The 24,816-nt window shown below is 38.0% G+C and overlaps 1 protein-coding gene across 4 annotated transcripts in view; it reads left to right on the plus strand.

The window, feature by feature from the left end:
- Nucleotides 1-12,457, plus strand: part of LOC100673859 (zinc finger protein 782-like) — a 28,770-nt gene extending 16,313 nt beyond the window's left edge. For all 4 annotated transcript variants that reach the window (XM_064291111.1, XM_023544666.2, XM_023544667.2 and 1 more), the window contains one exon: nucleotides 7,489-12,457. In XM_064291111.1, the coding sequence (XP_064147181.1) occupies nucleotides 7,489-9,614 (2,126 nt within the window). In that variant the 3' untranslated portion in view covers nucleotides 9,615-12,457. The remainder of the gene's footprint in view (nucleotides 1-7,488) is intronic.
- The last annotated feature ends 12,359 nt before the right edge of the window (nucleotides 12,458-24,816 follow it).

Raw genomic sequence — 24,816 nt, forward strand, 5'->3', positions numbered from 1 at the left:
GGGGTCACCAAACAGCAGCCCTTGGGCCACGTCCAGCCAGCTGCCAATTTTTGTAAGTGAAGTTTTATTATAACTCAGCTGGACCCTTTTGTAAACATACTGTGTATGGATCCTTTCACAAAACAGTGGCAGCATTTAACAGTTGCAACAGAGACTGTATTACTTATAAAGTCTAAAATATTTACTATCTGGCCCTTTACAGAAGAACTTTACCAACTCTTGCGCTAGAAGATATAAATAGCACGTTTTATAAAGTGAATCAAATATATGCCTGCACTAAGCTAGGGTCACAGTGGGTACCTCCCACTCTCGTTGCCAACTACATGATGATCAACAAGAATCCATTTCCTACCTGGAAATGGATCCAGTCCTCACCTTCCCACTCCTCCATCCTCATTGTCAGCCAGTCAAAGCAGCACTCTGTCATCCCCAGTCACTCACGGTTGGATCAGGAGGACATAAGTTTGGAGGTTCCCCAGCCTCCTCACATCTGGGCTGTCATATTCTTCTCTCTCTCGTCCCTACCTGGCCAGGGCCAGGTCAGTGAGCACTGGCCACAAGCTTGGAAATCCATATGATTTCCTCCAGTTCAGACCAGCAGCCCCCCTTTGATCCTAGCCACCCCTAGCTAGGTCAGAATAAGTTAAAAAAGACACAGTCCTACAAACTGCCAAATAGACAGACCCCTGCCTCTGCTGGCTTTCACTTCCCCCATGGTTTTAATAATTCCCTGGAAAGACTCAGAGAGTTCATAGTTACACTATATTTACAGCTACTGATTTATTAAAACCAGAAAGAATACAAACTAAGAGACACATTGGGCAAAGTCCAAGTGGGGTCCCAGTGTGAGGCCCCCAGGCCCCCAAGGATACATGACCTTATTGGCTTAATTGCATACTTATGATTGGGGCCTCATTGCATAGTCATGACTGATTGAATCATTGAACATACATACCTTGATTACCCAGGAAATTTCAAGGTTTATCTTTCAGAATACAAAGTCCAAATCTAATTCTTTGTCTCACAGTTATCTATATCTTTCAAATTTTGTACTGTAAAAATGGAATAAACATTTTAAATAACATCGGAATATTCACAAAATGTAAGTAATTTAGATCAAAGGAAAACTTCAATGAATTTCACAAAGTAGAAATATAGTCCAATAAAATTAGAAATTACAGGCAATATGAGAAAAACTAAAATCCTTCTATCGAAAATAAGTATGTATATTTTTAAAACCTATTTGAGCAAAGAGTAAATCAAAATTGCAGAATATCTGGAAGTATATAAAAATGAAAAACATGTTATAGCCTTTGGGCTACAGATAAAGCAATGAGCAGTAGAAAGTTTGTAGTCTTACATCCTTCTTTTATCAAGCAAGAAGTTTGAGAAGAAGACTAGATAGGGCTGAAGTATTTTCAGAAAGATAAAACTAGAAATTAATGCATTCCTAAGATATAAATAATAAAGCCAATAGATGATTCTCAACGTAAAAATAATTAAAATTGTTAAACCAGCTCACCTACACTAGACAAATGAGAAACACCACCATGTAAGAAAAATTCTGCAGACACACCGTGGTGCAAATATTTTGAAATAAGTATGATGGAAGACATCTAAACAGAAGTCAAAAAAGAAACAAGACATTAAATAAAAACTACATAGTGTAATATACCATGTTCACAGGTAGAACAACTCTGTTTTAGAACACTGATTTCTTTTCAATGTGGTTATATGTTAAAAATAATCTAAACAAAATTCCACTATGTTTTTTTTTTTTTTTTTACCTTCAAAAGCTGATTCTAAAATTTGTATGGAAATACAAAGGCCCAGTAACAGTTGAAACACATTTTGAGAAGAGCAAGGTGGGAAAACTTTCTCTACCAGCTGTTATGACATGTTGTAAAGCTGTCATAACCAGTACCAAATGGCACTGTTGTGTGGGGGTAATTAAATAGGCCAGTGAAACAGTAGAGAGCACAGAAACAAACACATGCTTAATGATAGCAGAATCCTGGAGAAAGCTGCTCATATGAAAAGTGACACTGCCTTTCATCAGACAACAGAGAAGAGAAATCAGTTGTAGGTGGATTCAAGGCTGAATTGTATAAGGGAAAGCTAGAAATGTTTTAGAAGATAATACAGGAGACGTTTTAGCCCAGTGAGGCCCATTTTTCACTCCTGACCCCCAGAACTGTAAGATAATGTATTTGTGTTATTTTATGCCACCAACCGTGGTGATTTGTTACAGCAGCCATAAGAAACGATTCCGTAGGCTGAGAGTGAATGTTTGTTGAGTGAATGAGCTTTGATTCCCAGCCCTTCTCCTCCCCCTGAAATCTTTCCCTCTCTCTCTGAACAGACCGTGCTCTGCTCTTCTTCCGTATGGCAGCTCCGGCATTGCCTCATCCATTTCCATGATTTCAGCTTTTTGCTTTATCCTGATTGCTGCCAACTTGTTACTTGCACATACTTTGTCTCACCTACACTCTTTCCGTGCTTCTTGTGCCTTCAGAAATCTCTACGGGAGTGTTAATGGTCCCTTTGTTCTCAAAATAGGAAAATGAAAACTAACTTTTAATCTCAAAAATCCTTGTCTTTCCCTTCTTCCCCTTAAATTATTTTCTTTTGCCGTTCTTCCTACTCTGATAACGGACAACCATGAAGTCACTTTACATTTTTTGATCTGCCATCTCTAATATCCTTTTACTGATCTTTCAGCAGTTCCTGGTGTTCACTTCACATGGACACAGCCTCTCATATTCTCACGGTCACTGACGTGACCCAAAACTAGAGTCTTGCCTTGGTAATTAGAATTATTATTTAAATACAGCATCCAATTCACCTTGCTCTGTGGTGACAAAATAATCTTATAGTTGCCTCTTATTACTTAATATGAAAAATTTAAACTTCTTGTATTTAAGTGACCCCAACGTTATGAGCTCATCTTGCATTTTAAGATCTATTTATTTATCTTGCCTACACTCATGCCAAACTCTGTGTGATCCAGGCTCCTAAATATCGCGCAGGCGTGTGACATTCTTCCCTACATCACACCTTTCATCATTGCATGCTTTCCCTAACCAATTCTTGAAGAAATTAGTTTATTAAATTTCTTACTGTGCCTGGCACATGGGATAAGCCTGGGTAATTGTTTTTTTAGTACATGCTTTGTTTTGGTTTAAATTGCCACTTCCACGAATGGTTTTGGAATACTTTAGCCTACCTGAATCTCTTGCATTTGAAAGTTCCCAAAACGCTTCATGGCTGTATAACAAGAAGATAAGATTTACCCCACAATCTATTCCGGATAACATAGTTATTGAATGAGGCTTCTTTCCCCACCTGGACTATAATGGCCTCTGTTTTACTCTTTGGTAGTAAATATTTCATAATTACATTGTGGATTGACTCCTAACCCAGACTGGGGATAAAAAAAAAAAAAAAAAACAAACCCAAAACCAAACCCATTGCAGTCGAGCCGATGCCAACTCACAGCAACTCCACAGGACAGAGTAGAACCTCCCCTATAGGGTTTTCAAAGCTGAAATCTTTACGGAAGCAGACTACCACATCTTTTCATGTGGAGCGGCAGGGGGTTCAAACCTCTAGCAGCCTATCATTTTAAGCTCTGCACCACCAGGGCTCCATAGATTGGTGATAAAACCCAGAACAACTCATTGCCATCCAGTCGATTCCAACTCATAGGGACCCTATACGACAGAGTAGAACTGCCCTATAGAGTTTCCAAGGAGCAGCTGGTGGATTTGAACTGCCAACCTTTTGTCTGGCAGCCAAACTCTTAACTACTGTGCCATCAGGGCCCCAAGATTGAGAATAGTTACTTCATATTGATTCATTCAAAAAGCGCTGTCCCTAAATGTAGATCTCCAAGTCAGATTTCCAGGACTTTTGAATCACGAGGTGCAGATTGGCATTGGGCTTAAGCCATTGTGTGGCAAAGAGCTCTCTAGGTAATTCTGAGACATACTAGCTTTAAGGATATCTGATTTAATCAACATCCAGACAGATGCAAATAAATCACAGTGACCCTTTTATTTAGGAAATGAGTAGAGCTGCATAAAATATATATTTACAGCATCTAAGAGTGCCACTACTTGAAGATGAACCATTATTTTAGGTACAACTACAAAAATCCTGCCTCTTTAACTATGGGCATGCAGTCAACTTAAAGAAGCATTCTAGTTTTAGTGACAGTGACTTGCTTCAGAAATCGTGTGTCCCTGATAGCATGAGTTTTATCCAGGTATCCGCTGTTAAAATGAATGACACAGGCAGTAGTTACTTTAACAGATGTTAAAGTAAATGGTGGTTAAGTTTGTGAGAAGATATAAACCTTTTTTTTTTTCTTTTTTGACAGTTTGTGAAAGTAGCTTTGCCTTGAGGGGTATCTAGATTTTAAGGCTGGAATGCACACTAATTTAAGAATTTAAAGAGTATCAGTATGAGATTATTGTTGCAAAGGGACCATTTAAGGGTGTTGAAAATCAACAATTCAGAACACCATAAACAGATTGCTGTGCAGGTTTAATAGGCCATTTGCAACTTGGAAGCACATCATCACCAAGTGAATCAGGGCTCTGATGAATTCATGTTTTCAGAGTACAGGGAGGCCTCAGCTTACGACATATTTGAATTACGATGAACCACACTTATGACTGTATGTTTGTTTTTGTATATTTTATCATTAGTAATATGTTCTACATACAGTGCTGGAACCTGTAATTTACTGATGTTGTCACTCACAAATGTTCAGTGTTATGATTTACTGTTGAAAACACTGCTGTATAGCAGGGTATAAGTAAAAAAAAAAGTATTCAACTTTGGTCAGTGCCAACTTAAACGATGTAGTCATCAGAACAGAACCCCATCATAAGTCAGGGACCACCTGTACTTATATATATAATTTTACCAGGAACTTTGAACAAAAAATTTTTGATGGCTGACATTTATGTCAGAATACATAAATCTTATAAGAGAGCAGAATGTGCTTAAACATTATCAAAGCTTGAATAGGAACCTTACTAAGACAGTCACAAGATCAGTGAACCATGGTTGCAAGACTTCTGGAGTCTTGGAAACAGGACATATTCATTCATTAATCATTGATTGTTTTCTGAAAGAATAAGTTTCAAGTGTTTCAGTGAGCCTGATCACCTAGATATGTAAAAATAAACAAGCCACTTCTAAAAGTTATAGCTCAAGGCATAGCTGTAGGCATTTAAAATATTATATATATGTTTTTTTTAATTCAGTCACTCATTCAGTTATTCAGGCATTCATTCAATTTATTTATGATAATACAGCAACATAGGTTTCTAACATTTAATAAGATGACCTTGAGTGTCATGGGCAAGAGAACTCTCTCTGTTTTTATTAAGTAAAACCTACCATTTTATTTCAAAGGGATAAAAATAGCCTGGACAGACTAGAGCAGAAAATACTATAGACTTGTAGAATGACAGCATAAACAACTATTATGTGTTCAGTTGGAGCCCTGGTGGCATAGTGGTTAAGAACTATGGCTGCTAACCAAAAGGTCAGCAGTTGGAATCCACCAAGTGCTCTTTGGAAACCATATGGGGCAGTTCTACTCTGTCCTGTAGGGTTGCAATGAGTCAAAATCGACTTGACAGCAGTGGGTTTTTTTTTTTTTTTTTAATGTGTTCAGTTAGTATAAAACTTTGGTTTTCAAAATGATGCCACTTCTATTCTGCTGGTCCTGGGGCAGTGGACTCAGGATCTTCAAAGACATTTATTATATGACTTTTAAGTAGTATATTGTTGAATGGAATATGGTTAGCAGCAAAGTAATCAGTCAAATCTACACAGAAACTTTCATGATAAATAAATAAATGTAAAGGATATTTCCAGAATTCCTGGGAACAGGTTAAAATATATGAGCCATAAGGCTCTTTTAGTCACTAGAAACTTTAGAAATTTTTATGTTGACAGGTAGATGGAAAACAGAGTTAAGGATTGGGTGGAGGCAAACTGATTTCAGGAAAATGAGTGAACAAATTGAAAGGGATTGTTTTAGTTACCTAATGCTACCATACAAAAAATATTACAAGTGAGTGGCTTTAAAGAACAAAAATGTATTTTTTCACAGTTCTGGAGGCTAAAAGTCCAAATCAGGTCTCCACTGTGCCAGTTCTTTCTGTGGACCTCTCTCCTAGTTTCTGGTGACTGCCAGTAATCCTTGGTGTTTCTTTGTGTATTGAGGGTATTCATGTGGCATCTGTCTTCTCTGTGTGTGTGTATGCATCTGTTCTGTTTTTATAAGACACCACTTAGAAGTCATTAGGTTTAGGACCCACCCTACTCTGTGTGGCCTCATTTACATAACCAAAGAAAACCTCAACTTTCAAACAGTGTGATATTTATAGGTACATAGGTTAGGACAATACTTCAATTCATAACAGATTAAGATTTGATAATTGAGAGGTTTGTTATAAAATAACACTGAAAAATACACCAGTATAAAGACACCGAAGCCATAATAGGGCAGTAAGTCCAATCCATATGGAAATGTGGCTTTTCCTCTTGTCAGTGTTGTGCTTGCCTTGTGTATTTGTGTTCCTATATATGACAGCTAGAAGACTTAGAGCCTGGGCTTTAGGATTCTTCCTTTAATCAAGAGGAAGTTGGTACCAAATCTGTTTTGGTGTTTATGTGTAGAATGGAAAAGAGTGCATTCCCAAGGAAGCATTTAGACTGATAGATATCCTCCTATTGTAATCTATAAGGAGCCGTGTGGCACAGTGGTTAAAGCACTCAGCTGCTAACCGAAACATTCGTGGTTTTAACTCACCAGCCAATCCTCAGGAGAAAGATGTGTCAGTCTGCTTCCGTAAAGATTTACAGCATCAGAAACCCTGTGGGGCAGTTCTGCTCTGCCCTGTAGGGTCGCTATGAGTCGGAATCAACTGGACAGCAGCGGGTTTCAGTTTGGCTTGAATTTATTGTAATCTATACTTGATCATGTAAAAACGTAGACACTGATATTCCTCCCCAGCCCAAATAAATCCTCTGAATTACAACATGAAAATCTTTGCTAATTTTTCTTGTCGTTATATTTATTGTTCACAGTCCTTGTTGAATTCATCCCATTCACAGATTTTCCTGTCCCTAAAATAAATCACTCTGAAATCACTCCTCTAGTCTAAATTCACTATTCCTTTTATGTTCTTTCCTCTACCCAGTTTTGAGAATCATATTTTAAAATGAAAACACGTATGTGTATTCATTACCAATTTTTTTCCTACTATAAAATTTTACTCCCAAAGGAAAGAAATAGAGGGAATGCAACTTCAGATTACTTTGTTGTTGAGAAACTGTGATGGAAACTAGAGTCAAATAAATACATAATAGGGTGTGTGTGTGTGTCCTATTCCTTCTAAGAGATGTGTTCAGTTTCACTGTCATACAGTATTCCTATTTTTTTTTTTTTTTTTTCATTTTTAGAAGTCTGCCAACTTGATTACTTTGCAGAGACTTGCCAGAGAAACAAAGACAAACATTTGTGGCAAATTTTGTTGACCAACAGCAATACACTGACTACAGAGGAAGAGAAACATTCAAGAGCACCATGTAATCCAGGCATTGGCAATTATCCTTCAAGAAAATTGCACTATAACCTTGACACCACAGTGCCTACTTATATGGGTCTTATACCATTGGATCCACATTTTAATTCTTCAAGAGAGAAGGATGATGAGTTTAATGTATGTGAGAAATGGCTCAACATTAGGAATGAGAGAACTTATACTGAAGAAAAATCTTGCGAATGTAATAAAAATGTGGAAGTTCTTAGTCATAATAAGGAAGGTATTCAGTATCAGAAAATTCAGACTTTGAAGCAAGCTTTTGAATATGGTGAACATGGAAAACCTTTCCATAATGCAACTGCCCTCATTACACTTAAGAGTGCCCACACAAAAGGAAAATCTTATAATAAATTTGGAGAAAGCATACGTCATAAATCAACCCTTACTCTGTCACAGAACATTCTCTTAGAGAAGAATAATTATGAACTTAATGGTTATGAATGTAGTGAAAATAGGAATAATTTCAGTGGGATCACTCACCTTCAGAGAATGGACACAAGAGGGAAAATTTTTAGCCATAAACCACACTTGAGAGAACATCAGAGAACCCATACAGGAGTGAAACCCCTGGAACATGGAAAAAACTTCAGCAATGATTCAGCAGTTACAGTACATGAGACAACTCACACAATGGAGAATTCCTGTGAGCATAACACATACAGGGAAAACTTCAGCTCCCAGTCAGCCTTCACTGTACATGAGAGAACTCATACAAGGGCAAAACCCTATGATTGGAAAGAATGTGGGAAATCTTTTACAAAGTCATACTTCATTTTACATAAGAGAAGTCATATAGGTAAGAAAACCTATGAATGTAATGAATGTGGAACAGTTTTCCTCTGGGAATCATTCCTTAAGACGCATCAGAGAATGCATTCAGGGAAGAAGAACCCCTATGAACATAGTGAATGTGAGAATGTTTACAACCAGAAGTCATATTTCAGAGAAAATCAGAGGACTGACACAGAGGAGAAACAGTATGAATGTAGCAAGTGTGGAAAATTGTTTTGTAAAAAGTCACTCTTCATTCTTCATCAGAGGACTCACACAGGGGAGAAACCCTATGTATGTTTTGAATGTGGCAAAGCTTTCAGCCAGAAATCAGGCCTACGAAAACATCAGGGGACTCACACAGGGGAGAAGCCCTATGAATGTATTGAATGTGGGAAAGCTTTCAGACAGAAGGCAGGCCTAGTCATACATCAGAGAATTCACACAGGGGAGAAACCATATGAGTGTAATGAATGTGAGAAAACATTCACCCACAAATCACACCTCAGAGTACATCAGAGAACTCACACAGGTGAAAAACCCTATGAATGTAATGAATGTGGGAAAATTTTTAGCCATAATTCAAGTCTCAGAGACCATCAGAGAATTCATACAGGGGAAAAACCATATAAGTGTCAAGAATGTGGAAAAAGTTTTGGTGATAAGTCAACCCTCATACTACATCAGAGAACTCACACAGGGGAGAAACCATATAAATGTGATGAATGTGGGAAGACTTTCAGCCAGAAGTCACACCTCAATGGACATCAGAGAATTCACACAGGGGAGAAACCCTATGAATGTAGTGCATGTGGGAAAACTTTCAACCTGAAATCAGGCCTAAGAAAACATCAGAAAACTCACACAGGAGCAAAACCCTATAAATGTGATGGCTGTGGGAAATTTTTCAGCCAAAAATCAAACCTCCGAGTTCATCATAGAATACACACAGGGGAGAAACCTTATCAATGTGATGAGTGCGGGAAAACTTTCCGCCAGAAATCTAACCTCAGAAGTCATCAGAGAATTCACACAGGAGAGAAACCCTATCAATGTAATGAATGTGGAGAAGCTTTCACTGTGACATCAGGCTTAAGAAGTCATCAGAGAACCCACACAGGGAGGAAACCCTATGAATGCAATGAATATGGGAAAACTTTCAGTCAGAAATCATATTTTAGAGATCATAACAGGACTCACATAGGAGATTAAACGTGAACATGGGAAAACTTTTAGTCAAATTAAATCTCAGATATATCAGAAAATACAGGAGAGAAACTATGAGTGTAATGAACGTGAACATGGGAAAGATCTCAAGAAGTCAAGACTTAGAAAAGATTGAGAACTTGCACACTGGAGTAGTCCTATGAATATAATGCTCACGGAAAGTTCCTGTCCAAGAAATCAGCCCTCACTAAACGTCAGAGAACTTACACACAAGACAAATTCTTGAAGTGTACATGGGCAGTTTTTTCAGACCGAGTTCATTCTTCATTGTATATCAGAGAACTCAAGAGAATGTCGTAAAAATACGCAGACTTTCTTCCAGAAACGAAACCTCATTGAGCACCACAGAAATCTCAGTGAAGGAAACTTAGAATGTAATTTGTTGGCCAAAAGCCAACTTCTTCAGTATGACAGAAAATAAATACTATATCAAAACACACACAAAAGAAACCTTATGTTTGGGAATGGATATAGAAAATACTCCTCTAAAAGGGATTAACCCTCACCTTAACTTACACATAGGTAATTTCCATGTGGTATATACTGACTACTTTGTCACCAGCCCTCTTCCAAGGCCCCCTCTTATCCAAGTGGGATCATTTTACCAGTTCGTAGCTAGTCACTTTGAGGACTAAGGTGTACCTGACCCAAGCCATGGTATTTTCAGTCGCCTCCTATGCATATGAATAAGGAAGACCAAAGAAGAACGATGCCTCTGAATTATGGTGTTGGCAAAGAATATTGAATATACCGTGGACTGCTAGAAAAATGAACAAATCTGTCTTGGAAGAAGTACAGCCAGAATGCTCCTTAGATACGAGGATGGTGAGACTTCGTCTCATATACTTTGGACATGTTATCAGGAGAGACCAGTCCCTGGAGAAGGACATCATTCTTGGTAAAGTCAGTGAAAAAGAGGAAGACCCTCAACGATTGTGGGATGGCGGAGGACTGGGCAGTGTTTTGTTCTATTGTACATAGGCTCTTTTATGAGTCGGAACCAACTCAACGGTGCCTAACAACGTCAGTGACATTGTCTCCTGTCTCTGGTCAGAATGGTCTCTCAGGGCAACCTTGAGAGTCTGCACTGAATGCAGATCATTATGAGGTGAAAGGAACCAGGGTCTAAGAATATGTGGAGAAGGCTTTATTCCTCTACCTCTGATACTTAAACTTTCTGTGAGGAAGAAATAAACATGTTCTCTGCTGAGATGTTACCATTTGGGTGTACTTGTTACTAACATATTGTAGCCATCCCTCAGCTAACGCACCCTTGAATAGTGACTTCTGTGAGAACTCAGCACTCAGTGTATATTACAGATGCCACAAAGGACAAACACCTGACAATATCTTGAATGATCATAAGCGTTTATTCACAAGTCTTCATTATTAATGAAATATATGTAGTGAGAAATCCAACATTTCAATATATATATGAAAGCCCTTACCAAGAAGTGATGTCTCATTAAATATCAGTTAATTAAAGGTATAAATGTTTTGAATGTGTGAAAGTTTTCAACAAACATTCCTATCTTATTATTTATCAATGAGTGTTCTGAGGGAAAAATACTGATTTGAGAAATGTAAGTAAAAGCTTTTATCTAGAAATTGTTTTATCAGAATTCTTCATGTATACTATCAGAACATTTAATAACATATAACAAAATATTCATCGATATTCATTAGAATAAGAAACTTTTTAATGGCCAGAAGAACTTGCATAATAGAAACAACAGCATCAATTTATTTGTGAGTATTCTGTAGTGTTTCTTATGTGAGTATGTATGTGTGCATACCACTTAGCTATTTGTTTGGTATGTGTATTGGAACCCAGCATCACTGTAGTAGAATTATGTTCCCTTCACTTAATTATTATAAACTATGATTTCCCCCAAGTATATTAATAACAAATAAACTCTTGCGGGAAAATAACTGAAAAGTTTAAAATACCATACCACATCATGTTATCTTTTAGTATGTGTGTACATATACAACTGGTTTGTAAAACAAGCCTGATTTTAAGAGCAACTCTGAACAGTGGTGGTCAGCAAGAAAAGTATCTCTTTCCTCATATTCCTGATATGTTCCCTGAGGTGCGTACATAAACTGAACTGATTAAATCCTAATTATAACGCCTGCAGTATCTGCAAGTTGTACTTCCTATGACAGAGTGCCGTATGGCGTACTGCGCAGTTTTCTGTCTGGTGTTGACCTAGTGGCTAAGAACATGTACTTGGAGCCAGACTACCTGTTCTGAAATTTTTAATCCCTGTGGGACATTGGGTAAAAAAAAAAAAAAATTTTAATCCCTGTTGGACATTGGGTAGGTTACATAAACTGTACCTTAGTTTCCTCATTTGCAAAGTGGAGGTGATGTCATTTCCCTCATCAGGTTATTATGAAGATTAAAGTTGTTTATGTAAAGTAAATGGGAGAATGGTATCTGGTAAGTTTTATGTATTGTTAAGTATTGTTATTACTGCCACCATCATAATGGCCAATATTTCTTGAATTTGTGTGAATAAATGCTAAAAGATTGAACAGATTCAGTTGGTTGGCTGTCTAGGACCCATCCCTACTTTTTCCTCACTATCAGAGCAACTCCTCTCTTGGTGATTCAGGGGTAAGACTTGAGCCTGGATTAAGCATGAAAATATACCTTCTGTGGAGTAGACTTTTAAACCTTTTTTTCATTATCACCCCCAAAGAACCCTTTCAGATTTTCCTTGTTGCCTCCAACTCAATATTTTCGTACCAAAGATGTCCGTCTATATACTGTGTTTCTACTTTATACATAAGGCTTTTTTTTTTTTTTTGGTCCCTCCTCCCCTCAAGAACGTAAGTTTTGCCTTCCTGGAGGCAGTATTTTCCCTGTTGGGATTCCACAGCTTAGAGTGTGACTAACTCAGCTACATCCAGGGAGAATTTTGAAGAACATTTTTATGGATTTCCTCACTGATAAGTTATTCATTATGCCGTTGTGTAAAAGAGGTTTTTCTGCTTCATGAACAGTCATATTATCTTTGGGCACTTAGCATACTGTCAGGCGTGTCTCACATATTAAATATATGAAACACATTAAATCATCAACCAACATATGTTGTGGCATTTGTGTGTGTGGGGGGATATGTGGTTAAGTATTAACATCTATTTCTTCAGGGTAATAAATAGCTAGCTGTTTTTATACCATTAGTTTATTTCATATCATTCCCTTTGATTTGGAATACTTTTTTTCTTGTAATGAATTATCACTTGTGGTGTGGCAAATGTCTGCTTTGTGCTCCTTTCTGACATTAATAACAAATCCTGCAACAGGGCGGCAGGTAACCCATATGAGACAATCATAGTATCTCATCCTCCTGCTTCATTTATTCCAGGGAAGGATGTTTAATCCAAAATCCACCAATGAATGACCTTCTAGGGCTTCTGAAATGCAACAGGAGAAAATAAGGTGGTATGTAGTGAGAAGCAGATGTAACAGAATTCTTATATCTCACAAGTCCAGGCAGTGTATGTCTCCCTGAAGACTACAATAGCATTGGTCTTTCAGTGGTTTTATTATATAGCCAATAAACACGGGTAACATGTATACACTTTGATTTGTTTCTGAGCTAATTTTTATTTTAATGTGATCTACAGAAAAGTTGCCAGGAAAATACAAAGTATTCCTTTTGACTCCCCCAAATGCTAACATTTTATCAGATTTCTGTTACTCTCTCTTGAATGGATGGAGTTCATAAGTTTTCCTGAAATGTTGAAGACTAAGTGACAGACATGAGGCCTATTTTTACTAAATACTTCAGTGTATATATCCTAAAAGCAAGTAATTTTCTTAGGAACCTCAGTACATTTATGAAAATCAGGAGATTAACACTAATAAAATAGTATAGTTCTCATTTGGCACAAATTTCGTATTTGCAAATTTGCGTACTCACAGTTGCAAACTGAAAGATTGGTGGTTCGAAACCACCAGCAGCTAGTCAGGAGAAAAGACCTAGAAATCTACTCCCGTGAAGATACATCCTAGAAAATGCTATGGGGCAGTTCTATTCTGTCCTATTGGGTCAGTGTGAATCGGAACCAACAGCACATGACAACAATGACCCTGTATATAGTTTCATATTTGCTAATTTACTGTGGCAATGCTAGAATACAACTACTGTGAAGAACAAGAATCGACTGTATTATGTAATGTATATACCTTATTCACATTTTACCAATTGTCCCAATAATTCGGTTATAGCAAAAATTAAAATCCAAGACTGTGCATTGCATTATGTTGTCCTATCTCTTTAGTCTTCCTTATTCTTAAGCAGTTTTTCAGACCTTCTTTGCATTTCATGACATTGGCATATGTTGTAGATTGAATTGTGTCCCCCTAAAATATGTGTTGTAATCCTAACCCCTGTAGAAGAGCCCTGGTGGCACTGTGTTTATGAGCTCACCTGCTAACCAAAAGGTCAGCAGTTCGAATCAACCAAGTGCTCCTTGGAAACCCTATGGGGCAGTTCTACTCTGTCCTGTAGGGTTGCTATGAGTTGGAATTGACAGCAGTGGGGGATGCCTGTAGAAGGAGCCCTGGTTGTGCAATGGTTAAGCACTTGGCTACAAACCAAAAGGTCGGCAGCTTGAACATAACAGCTGCTCTGAGGGAGAAAGATGTGGCAGTCTGCTTCCGTAAAGATTACAGCCTTGGAACCCCCAAGGGGCAGTTTTAGTCTGTCCTATAGGGTTGCTATGAGTTATAATCAACTTGATGGTAATGGATTTTTTATTCCATTTCTTTGTTAATGAGGCCGTATTACTGTTGGGTGTGTCTTAAACCTAATTACTTCTGAGATATAAAAGGAGCAGATTAGACACAGAGAGGAGTGAACACAATGGGGAAAATGGATGTCACATGGAGCTCACCAAGAAACCAAGGAACACAAGCTGAAAGAGACAAAGATTTTCCCCTAGAACAGACAGCCTTCCCCTAGAGCCAGTGCCCTGAATTCGGACTTCCAGCTTCCTAAACTGTGAGAAAATTTCTGTCTGCTAAAGCCACCCACTTGTATTTATATTACAGCACCAGGGGTGGGGCCAAGATGGTGGAGTAGTCAGACACTTCCTGTGGTCCCTCTTACAACAAAGACCCGAAAACACAAGTGAATCAATTATATATGACAATCTAGGAGCCCTGAACATCAAAGGCAAATTTGAGGAATTGGACTGAGCTCAGGGGGAGGGAGAAATGGTTCAGAAGTAGTGAGGAGTTGCCAGACCTGACGCAGCAGGAATCGACACCCCGCAGGCCAGATCCACTATGTGATGAAACAAGCAGTGGCATTTGAGGTGCGTTTTCCACATCAGGAGAGACCAAGTGGCAGAGAGTCCACTCACACCTCCAGAATCAGTGAAAAGCAGTGTTGAATCCGCAAAAGATTAAGTACATGTGTCTAACCAACTGCGCGGATCAAAAAACACCCCTGTGGGAAAAACCTCTCTCACATTTACCTGCCCCCTCTCATTCTGCACTGGGATCAGGCCAGCTTCAAAGATTGCCACCTCCCGTGGGCCAAAAGTAGGACCTGTCATCCACCCTGAGTCACTCTTCCAGCCTTGGAGAGGGGACAAATTAACAAACAGGAAAAAATAATCTGCCAGCTCTCCTAAGCCAGGAACTCAGGGCAGAAACAGCTCCTTTGCCTAGGCACAGGCATAAGGGGTCCACGGACTTTGAATCCCTTGCACCCTGTCTAGGACTGTAGGTGAAAGCCTGGACCACACACTTGGTGACCGACTACCTGGACACCTGAGCTGAATCCATACAAGAAAAGTAGGAGGACTCCTGGTCTCACATACCTAGTAACAGGTCTAACTACCTGGTGACAGGATGTTACAGCTTCAAGGTGCCAATAATCAAACCAGCTCACATAAGCAGCCTATTTGGGCATATCAAAACAAAACAAGAAGCTAGGACACAGTAAGCAAACATAAATACAATAACTTATTGATGGCTCGGAGACAACAGTCAATATCAAATCACGTTAACAGGCAGACCATGATGGCTTCAGCAAGCTCCCAAAACAAAGAATCAAGAAATCTTCTGGATGAAGAGAATATCCTGGAATTACCAGAGGCAGAATACAAAAGATTAATGTACAGAACTCTTCAAGAAATCAGGAAGGAGATCAGGCAAAATGCAGAACAAGCCAAGGAGCACACAGACAAAGCAATAGAGGAACTTAAGATTAGAGAGGAGCATAATGACAAATTTATATTACAGCAGCACTAGATACCTAAGACAGCATATTTGAAGAGTTCAGGACATGTTCTGAGGAATGCCCCTCAGTTTAGTTCTATCAGATATTTCTTTATAATTAGATTTAGGTTATGCACCCTTAACAGCAATACCACAGCTGGACAATGAATAAGGAAGACCGAAAAAGAACTGATGACTTCGAATTGTGGTGTTGGCAAAGAATATTGAATATACCATGGACTGCCAAAAGAACGAACAAATCTGTCTTGGAAGAAGTACAACCAGAATGCTCCTTAGAAGCAAGGATGGCGAGACTGCGTCTTACATACTTTGGACATGTTGTCAGAAGGGATCAGTCCCTGGAGAAGGACATCATGCTTGGCAGGGTACAGGGTCAGCGGAAAAGAGGAAGACCCTCAATGAGGTGCATTGACACAGTGGCTGCAACAATGAGCTCAAGCATAACAATGATTGTAAGGATGGCTCAGGACTGGGCAGTGTTTCGTTCTGTTGTGCATAGGGTCACTATGAGTCGGAACCAACTCGACGGCACCTAACAACAACAATGCTGGGCTCTCCTCACTACAGGAGGTGTATGCTGTCAGTGCTATTACTGATTGTCTTAGTTACCTAGTGCTACTGTAGTAGAAATACCACAAGTGGTGGTTGGGGGGGCCGCTTTAAAGAACAGAAATTTATTTTTCTCACTATTCTGGAGGCTGAAAATCCAAGCCAGGATCTCTGGTGCACTGATTCTTTCCTTGTAGGTAGTCTCTGCCATTCCTTGGTTCCTTGGCTTGTAGATGATCCTCCCCCTCAGACTTCTACTTAAACACCCACCCTGGAAAAACTACATTTCTCACTGACTGTACTGGAAAGGGGGAATGGGAGCAACCCCAAACAAAACCTCAGACTCCCACTGTTCTTACCTGAATTTCTAGCAGTTATTCATTAATAAATGCTTCTAAATTATTGCATTTTGATCAATTTCTGAAATTCTAAAATGGTTGTTTTTGACAATGTTGTCCACTTTTATACTTGTATTTGTGGGAGAGAATTCACAGACCTGTTCATGCTTCCATAGCCAGAAACCTACCTTTGAAATTAATTTTAATACTATATTTTATGGTATTACAGCTGGCTTCATATAGCCCCACCAGACTTTTATGGACTTATAATATGTGATTCATTAAAAACGAAAAAAATTATAAATATAAAAAGCAAGCAAACTTGACATTACGGACATTAAAACCCAAGATTATTAATACAACATTTAGTTGAAACTATAAGAGAATTCAACAAGAAATAGTATTAATGCATATAAACCAACAGCTTTCCTGTCTACGGATAAGAATGTATTAGAAAATATATTTAAACTTCTATTTACAATACAAGAAGGATAAAATTAAATATAATAAACCAAATAAGAATTGTTATATGTGCATTTATGTCAAAATGAAGACAATAAGAGGTACTCAAGAATAAAGGGCAACTATGGTAAATACTGTAACATATACAAGCTTTCAATAACAGTAATAAGCAAAAAATACGTGAGTGGTTACATATATATATGCTATATGCGTGTGGGAAGGCATATGGGAGTATATGCGTCTGGATAATATGTGTCTGGATATACAGTTATGTTTGTGGGCATATGTATATACAAGCTTGTATGCACAGCATATATATTCACATATACAGTAAACCACATGGTGGCACAGCTAACAATAATGCTTCCTAGACATGGGCAAACACTTCCTAGGATTGATTTACTGAGCTTGAAGTCTCCAGACCATAGGCTTGTGGGACAACTAGGTCAATTAGCATAACTTAGTTCGTAAAGATAATAATTGTGGGGATTGTAACCAATGTTGTGGAACAATTTATGTATGAATTGTTGATTGGAAATCTAATTTGCTGTGTAATTTCCACCTAAAACAGAATAAAATATATATTTCTAGTGGGATGCAAAGTCTAAGCTCTGGCACCATAATCAAGTTTCAAGATTAAAAAGAAAGCAAGTGAATGTATAAGAACGACACAGATACCAAGGACAAAAGTGTAAACCTTACTATGTAAAAGCTTAACATTGTGATTGACCAAAATCAACAACAAGAAGTTATAAATAATATCCAAGACAAATTCAGGGACCATTGCAACACATATGAGGAAGGGCTAATTCATAAAACATTTTACACATCAAACAGAAAAATGATACAAACCCAATAAAAAATGTGGATATACAACATGAGTAAAACCAAAAAACCAGCCCTGTTGCCTTTGAGCCAATACCAACTTATAGCGACTCTGTAGGACAGAGTAAAACTGCCACATAGGGTTTCCAACGAACTGCTGGTGAATTCCAGCTGCCCACCTTTTGGTTAGCAGCTGAACGCTTAACCACTGTACCACCAGGGCTCCAGAACATGAATAGTCAATTCTTTTATCCTCCATAATAATATTCACTGTTGTAAAGGGTGTGGAGAAACAGCATGAACTAGTACATCTTTTGTGTGTGTGTGTGCTTAAGGTAAAGTTTACAGCTCAAGTTAATTTCTCATACAAAAATTTACAAACTTACCGTTTTGTGACATTAGTTGCAATCCCCATGATGTGGCACCTTTTCACCCCAGACTCTGTCCATTCAACCAGTTCCTCTGCCTTCCTGCCTTCTCATCCTGCCTCCGGACAGAAGCCGCCCATTTGGTCTCATGTATCTGATTGAACTAAGAAGCACACTCCTCATGTGTATTATTTTTTGTTTTATATTCCTGTCTAATCTTTGTCTTAAGAATGGGCTTCAGGAATGGTTTCAGTTCTGGGTTAACAGAGCCTCTGGGGGCTGTAATTTCAGGCGTTCCTCCAGTATCTGTCAGACCATTGTGTCTGGTCTTTATGTTTGAATTTGAGTTGTGCTCTGTGCTTTTTTCCCCGCTCCATCTGGGACTCATTGTTGTGTTCCGTGTCAGGGCAGTCATGGGTGGTAGCCAGGCACCATCTAGTTTTCTTGTCTCAGGCTGGTGGAGTTTCTGGTTTATGGGGACCTTTAGTCTCTTTGGCTAATATTTTCCTTGTGTCTTTGGTTTTCTTCATTCTCCTTTTCTCCAAGTTGGATGGGACCAATTAATGTATTTTAGATGGTCACTTGCAAGCATTTTAAGACCCCAGACACTGCTCACCAAAGTGAGATGTAGAACATTTTCTTAATGAACTATGTTATGCCAGTTGACCTAGATGTCTCCTGAAACTATGGTCTGTAGGCCCCAGCCCCCAGCTGCTCTGTCCCTCAAAGTGTTTGGATGTGTTCAGGAAATTGCTTTTGCTTTGGTCCAGTTGTGCTGACTTCACCTCTCTTGTGTGTTGTCCTTCCCTTCACCGAAGTTGATCCTTGTCTACTATCTAGTTAGTGATTTCTCTTCCCCCTCACTCCCCGCCCTCATAACCATCAAAGAATGCTTTTTTCTGTTTAAACCTTTTCTTGATTTCTTACGATAGTGGTCTCATACAGTATTTGTCCTTTTGTGATTGACTTATTTCACTCACCAATGTCCTCCAGATTCATCCATGTTGTGAGATGTTTTGAGGATTCATCATTGTTCTTTGTGGTTGTGTAGTATTCCATTTTGTGTATGTACCACAACTTGTTTATCTATTCCTCTGTTGATGGTCATTTAAGTTGTTTCCATCTTTTTGCTATTGTGAATAGTGCTGTAATGAACATCAGTGTGCATATGTCTATTCGTGTGATGGCTCTTATTTCTCTTGGGTATATTCCTAGGAGTGGAATTGCTGGATCATATGGTATTTCTATTTCTAGCTTTTTAAAGAAGAGCCCTATCATTGTAGAAAGTGGTTGTATCATTTTACATTCCCACTAGCAGTGCATAAGAGTTCCAAACTCTCCACAGTTTTTCCAACATTTGTTAGTTTGTGTTTTTTGGATTAGTGCCAGCCTTTTTGGGGTGAGATGGTATCTCATTATAGTGTTGATATGCATTTCTCTAAAGGCTAATGATTGTGAACATTTCCTCATGTGTCTCTTAGCTACCTAAATGTCTTTTTTGTTGAAGTGTCTGGTCATATCCTTTGCCCATTTTTTAATTGGGTTATTTGTCTTGTTGAGGTGTTGCAGTATCTTGTAGGTTTTAGAGTTTACACCCTTATCGGATATGTCATAGCCAAATTTTTTCCCAGTCTGTAGGTTCTCTTTTTACTCTTTTGGTGAAGTCTTTTGATGAGAATAAGTGTTTGATTTTTAGGAGTTCTCAGTTATTTAGTTTCTTTATTCACACCATGTATAGAGGCTCCTAGCATTGTCCCTATTTTTTCTTCGATGATCTTTATCATTTTAGATTTTATTCTTAGGTCTTTGGTCCATTTTTGAGTTAGTTTTTGTGCATGGCGTGAGGTATGGGTCATGTTTCAATTTGCAGATGGATATCCAGTTATGCCAGCACCATTTGTTAAAGAGACTGTCTTTTCCCCGTTAACTGACTTTGGGCCTTTGTCAAATACCAGCTGTTCATGTTGTTGTTGTTAGGTGCTGTTGAGTCAGTTCCAACTCATAGCGACCCTATATACCACAGAACAAAACACTGCCTGGTCCTGTGCCATCCTTAAAATCGTTGTTATGCTTGACCCCGTTGTTGCAGCCACTGTGTCAGTTCATCTCGTTGAGGGTCTTCCTCTTTTCTGCTGACCCTGTACTGTACCAAGCATGATGTCCTTCTCCAGGGACTTATCCCTCCTGACAACACGTGCAAAGTATGTCTTGCCATCCTTGCTTCTGTAGGTGCATGGACTTATATTTGGGTTCTCAATTCTGTTCCATTGGTCTATGTATCTGTTTTGACTACTGTGGTGGTATAATAGGTTCTAAAATCAGGTAGTGTGAGGCCTCCCACTTTTTTCTTCTTTTTCAGTAATGCTTTACTTATCCAGGCCTCTTCTCTTTCCATAGAAAGTTGGTGATTTGTTTCTCCATCTTGTTAAAAAGTGCCACTGAAATTTGGATCAGGATTGCATTGTATCTGTAGATTGCTTTGGGTAGCATTGATATTTTCACAATGTTGAGTCTTCCTATCCATGAGCATGGTATGTTTTTCCACTTATGTAGCTATGAGTTGGAATCGACTCAACAGCACTGGGTTTGGTTTTGGTTTGGTCTCCTTTGGTTTCTTGCATTAGTGTCTTATAAAATTCCTTTACATCTCTGGTTAGGTTTATTCCTAAGTACTTTATCTTCTGGGGGGCTATTGGAATGGTATTGATTTGGTGGTTTCCTTTTCAAAGTTCGCTTTGTTGGTATAGAGGAATCCAACAGGTTTTTGTATGTTTATCTTGTATCCTGATACTCTGCTGAAATCTATTAATTCCAGTAGTTTTTTTGTGGATTCTTTGGGGTTTTCTGTGTATAAGATCATATCATCTGCGAATAGGGATACTTTTACTTCTTCCTTACCAATTTGAACACCCTTTATTTCTTTTTCTTGACTTGTTCCTCTTGGCTAGGACCTCCAGCACAACACTGAGTAAGAGTGGTGATAAAAGACATCTTTGTCTGGTTTCAGTTCTCAAGGGGAATGCTTTCAGACTCTTTCCATTTAGGATGATGTTGGGTGTTGGTCTTGTATAAATGCCCTTTGTTACATTGAGGAATTTCCCTTATCTTCCTATTTTGCTGGGAGTTTTTATCAGGAATGGGTGTTGGACTTTGTTAAATGCCTTTTCTGCATCAAATGATAAGATCATATGGTGCGTATATTTGTTTTATTTATGTGACAGATTATATTGATTGTTTTTCGGATGTTGAACTATCCCTGCATACCTGGTATGAATCCCACTTGGTCATGATGAATTGTTTTTTTGATTTGTTGCTGAATTCTATTGGCTAGAATTTTGTTGAGGATTTTTGTGTCTATGTTCAGGAGGCATATTGGCCTATAATTTTCCTTTTTTGTGATGTCTTTACCTGGCTTAGCTAACAGGGTTATGCTGGCTTCATAGAAAGTTTGGAAGTATTCCTTCTTTTTCTATGCTCTGAAATGCCTTAATCAGTATTAACTCTTCTCTGAAACTTTGGTAGAATTCTCCAATGAAGGCATCCAGATCAGGATTTTTTTAGTTCGGAATTTTTTTTTTTACCTCTTCAATCTCATATTTTGTTATGTGTTTATTTAGTTTTTCAACCTTGGTTTGTGTTAGTTTAGGTAGGTAGTGTATTTGTAGAAATTTGTTCATTTCCTCTAGGTTTTTAAATTTGTTGGAGTACATGTATTCATTGTATTCTGTTATGAGCCTTTTTTTTTTCAGTTGGGTCTGTTGTAATATCACCCATCTCATTTCTTCTTTGGGTTATTTGCTTCCTCTCCTATTTTTTCTTTTGTCAGTTTAGCCATTGGTTTATCGATTTTGTTGATCTTTTCAAAGAACCAGCTTTTGGTCTTATTAACACTTTCAATTGTTTTTCTGTTCTCTGTTTCATTTAATTCTGTTCTAATTTTTATTATTTCCTTTCTTCTGGTGCCTGAGGGCTTCTTTTGCTGCTTTCTTTTTATTTGTTTGATTTGTAAGGTTAATGTTTTGACTTTGCCCTTTCTTTTTTTGGATGTGTGCATTTATTGCTATAAACTGACCTCTGAGCACTGCTTTTGCTATGTCTGTTCTGATAGGAAGTGTTTTCATTCTCATTTGATTCTATGAATTTCTTTATTCTGTCCTTGATTTCTTCTATAATCCAGTAGTTTTTGAGCAAGGTGTTGTTTGGTTTCCATGTATTGGTTTTTTTTTTTTTTTTTTTCTTGCTGTTTCTGTTATTGATTTCTACTTTTACAGCTTTATTGTCAGAAAAGATGCCTTGTAATATTTTGATGTTTTGGATTCTGTTAAGGCTTGTTTTGTCGACCAAAATGTGGTTATTCTGGAGAATGTTCCATGTGCATTGGAAAAGAATGTATACTTCACTGCTGTTTGGTGAAGTGTTACGTATATGTCTATGAGGTCAAGCTGATTGATCGTGGCATTTAGATCTTCTGTGTCTTTATTGAGTTTCTTTCTAGATGTTCTGTCCTTCACTGAAAGTGGTGTATTGAAATCTCCTACTATTATCGTCGAGCTGTCTGTTTCTCTTTTCAGTGTTGTTAGAGTTTATGTATTTTGGAGCCCTGTCCTTGGGTGCATATATATTTTTTATGGCTATGTCTTCCTGGTGTATTGACCCTTTAATCATTATATAGTGTCCTACCTTATCCTTTGTGGTGGATTTTGCTTTAAAGTCTATCTTTTCAGAGATTAATATCACTTCTGCTCTTTTTTGGTTGCTGTTTGCTTGACCTATTTTTATCCATTCTTTGAGTTTTAGTTTGTGTCTTTGAGTCTAAGGTGTGTCTCTTGTAGGCTGCATATAGACAGATCTTTTTTTTTTTTTTTAATCCATTCTGCTACTCTCTGTCTCTTTATTGGTGCATTTAGGCCATGTACATTCAGTGTCATTATTGACAGGTATGAGTTTACTGCTATCATTTTGATGTGTGTGTGTGTGTGTGTGTTGTTGACAGATTTTTTGTTCCATTTAATTTTCTATGCTGAGTCATTTTTCTTTATGTATATTCTTTTCATCTTTTTCATTATTGTTGATTTTGTGTTTGCTGAGTCTTCATGTTTTTCTTCTTTTTATTTTGATGGGTAAATTTGTTAGCTTCCTTTGTAGTTACCTTAAAATTTACCTTTGTTTTTCTAGGTTCAACCTGATCTGTTATTTCTCAATACTGCCCTAACTTCCTGTGCATATGGAAGTTCTATGACTACACCACTTATTCCCTCTTTTTTGTTTTGAAATTGTCATCATTTACATATTGACATCTCTGTTTTCCTATTTTCAGTTTTTTAGCTTTGATTTGGTTTTACAACTTCCCTATCTGGGTTAATATCTGGTTGTTTTGTCCTGTGTTCTATTCTAGGGTTGTTGTCTGATATTGCTGATTCTCTAACAGGACTGCCTTTAATATTTCTTGTAATTTTGATTTGGTTTTTAAAATTCCCTAAAGTTCTTGAGATGGTTAAGATTGTGTGTAAACTTGGCTGAGCCAAGATTCTCAGTATTTATTATGTAATCACTCCCATGATTGAATCTGCTGTGAGTAGCCAATCAGTTGAAAGGGAATTTCCTTGGGGGTGTGACCTGAATCCAAACATAAGCAGACGTTCTGGCTTTTTTCTCACTCTGGATCCTGCAGCTGTCTCCCCTTCATCTGTCCTCCAGTTCTTGGGACTTGAGCTATCAGCTTATCTGCCAATTTGGGATTTGTCAATCTTCACAGCTTGTGAGCAGAAGCCCTGCTCTCCAACCTACCGATCTTGAGTTCACCAGCCCCTGCAGCTACATGAATTGAGAGAAGCCTCTATCCTGATCCACAAACTTTAGACATTCTAGCCTGTACAATCCTGTGAGCTGTTTCCTTGATATAAATCTCTCTCTATATATATACACTTTACTGGTTTTGCTTCTCTAGAGAACCCAGCCTAAGACACTTTTGTTTATCTGGAAATGACCTAATTTTGCCATCATATTTGAGAGAATTTTGCTGGACATATAATTCTTGGCTGGCAATTTTTTTCCTTCAAGGCTTTATATATGTCATCCCATTGCCTTCTTGCCTGCCTGCTTTCTGCTGAGTAACAAGAGCTTAGTCTTGTTGATTCTTCTTTGTAGGTGAGTTTTCATTTATCCCTAGCCACTCTCAAGATTCTTTGTCTTTGATTTTGGCAATTTTGATTATAATGTGTCTTGGTGACTTTCTTTTGGGATCTGCCTTGTGTGACATTCATTGATGGTACATCTTTTTTGAAGGATATTTAACATCTTTTACATTTTTACATGGGTTTAGAGTTTTTACTGAACAATTCTCTATTCTTGCATTTTCATAGTGCTTTAAGAAAAATGTA

Source organism: Loxodonta africana, chromosome 9, assembly GCF_030014295.1.
Source record: "Loxodonta africana isolate mLoxAfr1 chromosome 9, mLoxAfr1.hap2, whole genome shotgun sequence".
In the NCBI taxonomy this organism is placed as follows: Eukaryota; Metazoa; Chordata; class Mammalia; order Proboscidea; family Elephantidae; genus Loxodonta; species Loxodonta africana.